This window comes from Euphorbia lathyris, chromosome 7, assembly GCF_963576675.1.
Source record: "Euphorbia lathyris chromosome 7, ddEupLath1.1, whole genome shotgun sequence".
Taxonomy (NCBI): domain Eukaryota; kingdom Viridiplantae; phylum Streptophyta; class Magnoliopsida; order Malpighiales; family Euphorbiaceae; genus Euphorbia; species Euphorbia lathyris.
In genome coordinates this window covers 38303271-38313330 of record NC_088916.1, presented here as the reverse complement: position 1 = coordinate 38313330, position 10060 = coordinate 38303271, and the positions used below count along the sequence as shown (strand labels likewise).

Genomic DNA, 10060 nt, shown 5'->3' with positions numbered 1-10060 from the left:
ATGAAATAACGATTAACGGATCTTGGTTTAAGGAAATAGGTAAAAAAATTTGTATTTCCGCTGCCCTTTGATTGTCTTTTTTCCTTCAGTTTATAATATCGATATCAAATGGTAAAAGAAGTTAAGAGATAACTATAATGTATTTATATCCTTAGACTGCTGAAATAGTTATATTAGTTGGGGGCAGTAATGGTTTGCTAGAATCCACTTACTGATTGTGGGCTATAAGCCCACTACTAGCTAAGGACGGTCCCATAAGTATCGTGCACATCGGATATCTGAGTTAGAACTTATAGAACGATACATTAAAGAGATGGAATTAATTAATTGATTGATAGTAAAATGTCAAGGTAATTAATTGGTGGTTAATTAATTGATTAATTGATATCTTGTATCAAGGTAATTAATTAATGGTTTTAGGTGTTGAGTATTTAATTGATAAATTAACTTGCGAGATGTAATTAATTTATTTGTAAATTAATGAAATTGCATTCGATGAATAATTAATTAAACTGATACGTTAATTTATTAATTAGTGTTATTTATTTAAGTTAGGTAATTAAATTTAATACAACAACAACAACAACAAAGCCTTAGTCCTGAAATGATTCGGGGTCGGCTAACATGAACCATCATATAAAACCGTGAAATCAAGTCGTGTCAGCGACACAAATTCGCTCCCTCCACTCCGTCCTATCCACTACCATATTTTCCTCAATTCCCAGTAAACTCATATCACTCTCTATCACCCTCCTCCAAGTTTGCTTAGGTCTTCCCATACCCCTCACCACTACATCCCTTTGTCACTCTTCGGTTCTCCTAACCGGCGCATCAAGCGCTCTACGTCTCACATGGCCAAACCACCTTAGTCGGTTTTCTCTCATTTTATTCTCAATAGATGTGACCCCTACTTTTGTCCTAATTATTTCATTACGCACCCGGTCCTTTCTTGTATGACCACACATCCATCTCAACATACGCATCTCCGCCACCGACATCTTATGGATGTGGCAGTGTTTCACTGCCCAATACTCCGTACCATATAACAATGCTGGTCTAATTGCCGTCCGGTAGAATTTTCCCTTCAATCTATTAGGCATGCCGGGATCATAAAGGAAACCCGTAGCACTCTTCCACTTCGACCAACCAGCTTTAATCCTATGAGCAACATCTCCATCTACTTCTCCATCCGTTTGGATAATAGATCCTAAATATCGGAAGCAATCCGAGGCCTGAACAACTCTCCCATATAGGGTGATTGTCCCTGCCTCCCTACTCCTATGGCCGCTAAACTTACACTCCAAATATTCTGTCTTACTTCGACTCAACTTAAAGCCTCTAGATTCTAGAGTTTGTCTCCATAGTTCCAACTTCCTCTCCACTCCTTCTTTCGTCTCATCAACCAACACAATATCATCTGCAAACAGCATGCACCATGGTATACCATCTTGAAGTGAACTTGTTAGTTCATCCATAACGATGGCAAAAAGAAATGGGCTTAGTGCGGAACCTTGATGCACTCCAATCGTAATAGGAAACTCTTCAGTCTTCCCAACACTAGTACGTACACTCGTGCATACTCCCTCATACATGTCCTTTATGATGTCAATATATTTCCGCGAAATGCCTTTCCTTATCAGGGCCCACCAAAGTACTTCCCTTGGTACCTTATCATATGCTTTCTCCAAGTCAATGAAAGCCATATGCAAGTCTTTCTTCTTATTTCGATAGTGCTCCATTAATTGTCTCATTAGATGGATGACTTCCATAGTTGATCTTCCCGGCATAAAGCCAAACTGGTTTTCCGAGATCTTCACCGTCCTCCTTAGCATTTGTTCGATCACTCGCTCCCAAAGTTTCATAGTGTGACTCATTAATTTGATTCCCCGATAGTTGGCACAATCTTGGACATCGCCTTTGTTCTTATACAAAGGGATTAAGATACTTTTCCTCCATTCTGATGGCATCTTATTGTTTCTCCAAATTTTGTTGAAGAACGTCGTCAACCATTCGATTCCTCTTTCTCCCAAACATCTCCAAATCTCAATAGGGATGCTATCAGGTCCTACTGCTTTCTTCAACTTCATCTTACTTAATGCCATTTTGACTTCACCCTTTTGAATTCTCCGCAGGCATTCATGATTTATCATATCGTGATGGATACTTATATCTCCAACATCTTGTTGGCGATCTCCATTAAATAAGTCATCAAAATAGGACCTCCATCGTTCCTTGATATCCTTATCTCCAACTAGGACTTTCTGGTCCACATCCTTCACACATTTAACTTTTCCGAGATCTCACGTCTTCCTATCTCTCATCCGAGCAATTCTATATATGTCTCTTTCCCCTTCTTTCGTATCCAATCTTGTATACAGATCCCGATTCACCTTTGCTCTAGCATCTCGTATGACCTTCTTTACTTCCCTTTTAGCCTCTTTGTATTTTTCGTAGTTCTCGTCACTCCTACATTTCCCCAATAGTTTATAGGATTCTCTCTTACTCTTTACTGCTTGTCGTACTTCTTCTGTCCACCAAGATGTGTCCTTACCCGGTGACATGCTACCTTTAGATTCCCCTAGAACTTCCTTCGCTACTTCCCTTATACTATGCTCCATCTTATTCCATATCGAATCTATATCTAAATCCATATTGCAAGTCCAAATATCTTTTTTGGTAATTAAATTTAATCCAATTATAATTAATTTCATAGAATAAATACTATTGATATTTATTCATATAATTAGATTAGTTTTGTAATTAAACATTTGAGGGATAAATTAGACTTTTCCATCTAAGTTATCCCCGTGTCTTATACCACTTCCTCTCTAAATATAATTTTAGTGGGATAAGAGTCATATCTCTCCCTTTGATGAGATAAGTCATTTTGTTTTTTTTATCTCTATCCCACTTTTTATATTCCCTCTAAAAAAACACCTTGTAAGAAATTAGAAATAAATTTCAAACCATAATTCCACTGCGTTACACGTCATAGTCTGAATGGAAACCCAAAGTTATAGTAATTTGTTTGTCCTTTTCCCTGTAGCCGGGCGAAATCCCTTGTTCCTGTGGCATGGTGGTTTGTATTGGGTACGGCAATACGAGCAGTAATTGCAGGGCAAGCATTGAGGATGAAGAAGAGCAGAGGCTAAAGAGTGCAAGAGGAAGGGAGAAAAGCTCAGATGAGATATTTGTTTGGGAGAGGGTATGCACTTCCAAGAGAATGTTAAAGAAGTTGGGTGCCTTATCTAAAGACCCAACTATCGATACTTGCGGTGTTTCTGTTGATGCCAGAACTGTCTGTGTTAATCAACATCAAGTCCCCAACTGGAATGATGTTTGTCTGCGGAGATGCCAAGGCCAGTGCGTTAGACTTCATCTCCCTTTGCTATCACTTCTCTTCCATTTCTTTCTGTACATTGTGGCTGCAACCACTCCTAATAACATTTCCTTTAGTATTTGGGAATTTCGTGTTTCTTTGTTATATACTACCCTATAATTAATTAACAACTTGCAACTTCTCCCACTGATTCTTGTTGTTTGTAATCTAATTGACCAATGCACTAGTTTTACTATGAAGAGGGTGATCAGATCATCAGAGACTTTTCCTTTTCTTTTCTTCATGTCCTAGTTTAATTTTAGTTCTAGTTTGAATTCAGTTTCAATTCATAAAACTCACTACTACAAAAATGATACAGACTCGAAAAAAAGAGCAAAGTGTTCACCTTTAGAATTGAAATCAAGTCAAACACAAATACTCCAATACAATGGATAGTGATACATTGCTAAACATGATGGCCTTAAATTAACAAGTCAGTGACAACTACAAGGGGAAAAACATCTACAAACAAGAATTTAAAAGAAAAAAGAAAAAATGAAGAGACAGCAAGAGATACAATAAGAGTAGTGATCAACAACAATAATGACTATGCACATCCCCAAATTGTGCCTGCAATAACACTTTTGTTTTTTCCCTGACCTTGAGCAGTCTGTACCTCCTATCATCGGGCCTTCCAACTTCTACTTGTGTTTCTTATTACCAAACTGTCCTCATATCAAGCTTGCATAGGGAATTTTCTTGGTCTTCCCCTCTTCTTTGGGGCAAATCCTGGGGCATTCACATCAGAAACCTGCACCGATCCACCGCCCCTCGCCATCAGCCCAATCACTGTCCTAGTTGGTGTGGGTGAAGGTGCAGCACCTGCATTCACATTGGGGATTCTATCGCTGCTTTGATGCTGCGGAGAGAACACTGGCGGTTGTGGCTGCGGCTGCGGCTGAGGCTGCGGCATACCTGCCACAGAGGGGCCACCAGCTTGTTGTCCTGGGCCAAAAATTGGTGGCATCCAATTTGGAAATCCGCCCCCCTGCTCTGTCCCAGTGTTTTTCCCTCCATTCTCTGCACCACCGGAAACGAAGCCCAAAGGGAAGAATCCCCAACAGCAGTAGTAAGCTTCTTGCCCTGGTACTAATGGAGGCAACGATGAAATCAATGCCGCGTGAAACGCCCTGTGGCAATTCTGACACCTCAAACAACATTCTTGGTAAACTCGAGGATACTCGTATAAAATGTAACAATACGGACAAGCAGTCCAAAACGCCGATAGCTTCGTCCTCTCACTCCCATCGCCTGACATATTAATATCGTTGGTTTTAACAGCCTCCATAGACTGCTTCTTCCCCGCCGGCCGCTGGCTCCTTCGGACAGGCAATTTCCCTGAATTAGACAAATCAATCCTCGAAAATAAGCTCAATTCATTGTCGTATAATGACTTCTTAGCTGCATCTGATAACATGGCCCAGGCGTCTACGACGAGCTTAAAAGCTTGATCTGCGAAGGGAAACTTATTCTTATCTGGATGGAGAAGCAATGCGAGCCGGCGATACTGCTTCTTTAGGAGATCTTGATCATCTGTACGGCGTTCGATTTGCAAGATGGCGTACCAATCGTGGTGGTTGTTAATGCGCTTCTCGGAAGACAAGAGAACGTCAGCGACAGCGAGGATCTGATCTGAACCTTCAAGGAGAGGTTCAGTTTCTTGGGCTAAGACGGCGAAATCTCTGCAGCCGTTGAAATCACGGGATTGGAGGAGCTTCTCGGCGACTCCGAGCAGACGTTCCGCTTCTGGTCTGTTGGGGTTTTCGTTCATTTTGTGTGTTTGGGGTTTGAGAAATGAAAGAACAAATTGGTAAAGTAAATGGAAATGATGTGTGCTGTGCGTTTTGGATGCTCCACTGCCTATACGCAATCTTTTTGCTGGTTGACCAATTTGGGGTTGCTTTTTAGCCAAATGGTGGAAAGTATTAAGCGGAAGGTTTCATCCCTGGAGGGCACTATCGTCCTTTTCTCAATTCTTATTTTCAATTTCCAATTCCAAATTCATATTAACCATAAATGCTTTTTAATTGGCCTAATTAGGGATGGCAACGGGTAGTGTACCCGTGGGTACCCGGCACTATCCGACCCTAATAGGATTATCCGTACCCTGTATAAAAAAGTACGAGACGGGTATATGATCAAAATCATTATTCGTTAGGATAATGAGACGGGTATGGGAATACTCCCTAGGGTATCCGGTATCCGTTACCCGTCATAAAAAAATATATATTAATAAATATTATTGTTTTTTAGATGTAAGACATGAAATTTAAATCCCAACCATTTATTTTTCAACAATTGAGTGATAACACTAAACTACTTTATTCTTATTAATTAAAATTCAATTTATTCAATTTTTAGATTGATGATTTATTAAATTTATAGTTTGTTAAATTTGTAATATTTTTTTTATTTATTGATTCTTAACAGGTAAGGGTACCCGCGGGTACCCGCGAATTAAATGGAAAGTGTATGGGATGCAAAAAGTATACTCGTTAGGGTAATGAAACGGGTACGAGTAATTAAAAAATAAAAGAGTAAGGGTTTGGGAATGACATTACCCGCAGGTACCCTACCTATTGCCATCCCTAGGCCTAATGCTTCCCCAGCCCCTTAACTTGTCCAAATTGGTCATTTTACCCCCTCAACTCATCGAATGTCCTATTTACTCCATTAACTCCATAAAAGTTGTATTTCTCACCCTCTCAACTTGTCCATTAATCCTCCCAACTCATGAAATGTTCTATTTACCCATCTTAACTCCATAAAAGTGGTATTTTCACCCCTTACAATCCGTTATCGAAGCCTAAATTGATAACTTTTTTTAAATGTTAAGCCTAAATTTATGCTATTTTGTACGTGAAACCTAAATTGATATTTCCCCAAAAATTACAGGCCTATTTTGGTACATTATCCCTACATATAATATATTTAACTTGTTTATATTAATGTTCTTGTTATTTGTATTTTTTATTCGTTCTTTCTCTTTTCAATTTTTTTGACTAGTTAAATTTTGATTATCTAATTATACAATATTATTGTAATAAACACACGAACGATCAATATAGTTATAAAATTAAAACAAAATAAAAAGTTGATATTAAAAAAATATATTTTCAAACTCATTTGAATAAATCCTATTAATTTTGTACTATAAAGGGGTAAGAAATACCATTTTTATGGAGTTAAGAGGGTAAATAGGATCATAAGTGGTGAGAAATACCACTTTTATGGAGTTAAGGGGGTAAATATGATATTCGATGAGTTGAGAAGGGATAAAATGATAAATTTGGACAAGTTAAGGGGGTGAGAAATACAATTTTTATGGATTTAAGGGGGGTAAATAGGACATTCGATGAGTTGGAGGGGTAAAAGGACCAATTTGGACAAGTTAAGAGGGCTGGAGAAGCATTAAGCCTTTTACTTTCTCACTTTTTTTCATGGTTGTTCAAAATAACCATAAGTATCTGCTAAATTGCATCAATTGCCATTATAATGTACATCTAGTAGCTAAAAATAACTCATATCAGAAGCTATATGACTTCGGTAAAATTAGAGGCATTTATCATAATTTTTCTGTTCTTAAAACTCATCAATAAAGTAGTTGAAAGAAAGAACAGAACTTTGGTTGAGATGACTATGACAATGTTAAATAAAAATAAACTTCTGAAATACTTTTGAGGAGAAGCTGTTAATCCAACATGTACATTTTCAATAGACTTTAGTTAAACTTATTCTGAAAAAAAGTCTCCTATGAACTATGGAAATGGCGAAAGTCTAAGATAGGATACTTTCGAGCTTTTGGTTGTAAATATTTTATATTAAATATTAAAGACAATTGTTACGGCTACTGCTTCCTCTATTGGAAGTCGGCCAAATCGGGCAAAACAGGCCCTGACGTGGCACAAGGACTTTGTGTTTCATTATGATTATCCTTAGTTATACCATTCCTCTTTAATTAGGAATCAGTTACCTTAGTTAGTTATGCGATTCCTCTTTGATTAGGAATCTGACAACCAGTATAAATATTAGGTTATTGTTATGTTTTGTTTCACGTTATTTTTCAATCAAATACAATCTCAACTTTCTTCTCTTACAATCTTCTAATTTTCTAGAGCAAGCACTCGTTCGAAGAGTGCGGGTTTGATCACCCTTCTTGATCATATCAAATTGGTGCTCTCATTGAGAGACTTTTCTTTCAACTGCAATGTCAGAAACATTGAAGTCAGAAACTGAAAACCTTCGTTTGCTCATGAAACAACAAATCGACACTTTAACAAAGAAATTCGATGATTTAGCTACCGAGTTCTAGGCCAACAGGAATCGAAACAACTCAGCAACTAGGGCGGAAGCATGGGTGGTTCGAATGCGTCGGGGGACCAAGAGGGAAACCTTCCGAGGTCGATGCGGCTAAATGTACCTCGCTTCAATGGTACTGATCCAGAGATGTGGATTTTTGCGATGGAAGAGTATTTTAAGTTGCAAGAAACAACAGTTGATCAGCGACTGCGCATCATTGGGTTTAATTTGGACACAGATGCGATTGAGTGGTTCCGATGGATGAGACGCAATAATTTGATTACAACTTGGAGTAATTTTTGAAGAACGTTCAAAGCAGATTCGATCCGTCTAAGTTTGAAGATCCGCATGGAGCACTCTCAAAACTGCTTCAAAAGGGTACTATGTCCAAATACCAATCAGAATTTGAAAGAATGGATTAGGTTTCGGAATAATTGCATGTTGTTGTGCTAGATCTTAGAAATAAATGAGTCCTATTTGATCGAGTGTGGTGATAGGGGTCAAAAAACCCCATCTTTAGGTATGGTTTTTAGGATGGTTTAGTTTAGTTTTCCTTCAATAAGCGATCAATTCTCGCATTTCTATGTATGTGTGCGTATTAGTTAGATTTTGTATGTGTTTTACTTACTTTTGTAGTTTGAAGTCATTTTCTGGTCGTTTTTGGGCATATATTGCCAAAATAGTACGTACGTGAACTATCATTTATCTATTGTGGCTAAATGATCCACCAAAGGTCGCACCAAATGGAGTTTTTACTCAAATCTAGCGATTGGTGGGTCAATTTAGCATTTGAACTTGTTGGGGTTTAGTGTCCTATAGACAATTGTTCCAGGATATAAACCTAATGTAAATGAATTGTTCTTTATATCATTTGTTTTAATAAGATATGGTTTCATAACTGTATAAAAGCAACCTCCTTTAAAGAACTAAATAAGTCTAATAAAAGGAAATCCCTGAGTTTATTTAAAGTGATTATAAAGTGTTCATACAAACATGAAGTGAGACGAAACATTATAATAAACTAATAACCTTAAAAGCACCCCAAGCCAAGTGATATGTTTTGAATAGGGATTGACATAACACTGTTGAGACTGTTGGTCCCGTGTGATTAGTTCCAAGGGGGGGGGGGTTAGGAACTAATGTAACTTTTTCGTTAAATTATGCTGACTTAATCAATTCTTTAAGTTACTTAACTTAGTTTAGGTCAGCACGGCCGAGAGATGTAAGACAGCTTTAGTCAGATGCTGACTGGAACTGTTTTACTTGTGAGTTGGGAATTAACACTTGAGGTCAGTGTCAGCTTTTACAATTTATATCCTGAGCAATTTAATCAAGCAACACATATATAGATATATTGAGAGAGAGTTAGAAATTACTCAGCACGACTTATCCTGGTTCGGCCTCTCCGCCTACGTCCAGTCCCCAGAGTCCCTCCGGGCTTTTTCAACTCCTACTAAGTGTTATACCGAGCACCTAGATTTCTCTACCGCTGAGTACTAAAACCGAGTACTCAGCACCACTCTCTCAATTTTACAATTGATACAGAACTTGTTCTTTTCTAGATGAAGAACACTTTAGATGATTACAAAAATCAATCTAGTTTTTACATAGAAATGGAAATTTGGTGTAAGATCTTTTTCTTGTTTTTGTGTGCTTTGTATGTATGCTCTTTTTCTCTTTTTGTTTTTGGCAATCTACTACGGATCCAAGAATGGACTTGTCCTTTTATAGTTGAAATCTGAAGACTAAATCATTTGAATCTGGATCTATCCGTTGGATTCAAACGGCTCTTTATGCGACATAGTTCTGGTCAGCTTCAGATTTGCAGGCCAATCCTGTCGTCTGAATTCGGCAGGCGTCAGGCTTGTCTTCTTCCCGCAGGTGCGTCTTCTAGTTCCAGTTCGTCTTTTAGCTAACAGATAGTTGACCCATGCATCTCGAAATTGACTCTTTGCGTAGTTCCAAGGTTTCTATTATTGGTGCAGACAGATGTCAGATCTTGTCTTTTATAGCAAACGGATCATTCACGCTGTCCTAACGAACACTCAGCTTGACTTTATTGACGTTGCTTTTGTTCTTTGTTCCTGAGTCATATTCTTACTCAGCTTCCGTGGTCAGCTTCGTCTGCAAGCATTGGTTTAGAGGACGACTTCTCTTCTTTGATACTGAGTTGCGTTCCACTCAGCTTCTTTGGTTAGCTCCATCTTCAAGCGTTTGTTCTGAAGACGACTTTTCTTCTATTATACTGAGTTACACTTCACTCAGCTTGTGTTGTGTTCTTATGCTGACTTCGTCTTGTATTACTTTTTATTTCTATTTGCATTTATACTTATACTCAACATTGAATAAACATATTAGTACAATTAAATCAAAGCACTTAAA

At 38.0% G+C, this 10060-nt stretch overlaps 1 protein-coding gene and 1 pseudogene across 1 annotated transcript; one reads left to right on the top strand and one right to left on the bottom strand.

Annotated features, from left to right (window-relative positions):
* Positions 1-342: 342 nt before the first annotated feature.
* LOC136236075 (uncharacterized protein At5g64816-like) lies at positions 343-9594 on the top strand (annotated as a pseudogene).
* LOC136200887 (uncharacterized) lies at positions 3707-5228 on the bottom strand. Its single transcript, XM_065991392.1, has one exon. It carries the CDS (start codon positions 5148-5150, stop codon positions 4056-4058), a length of 1095 nt encoding a protein of 364 aa, XP_065847464.1. The 5' UTR covers positions 5151-5228; the 3' UTR covers positions 3707-4055.
* Positions 9595-10060: the final 466 nt, after the last annotated feature.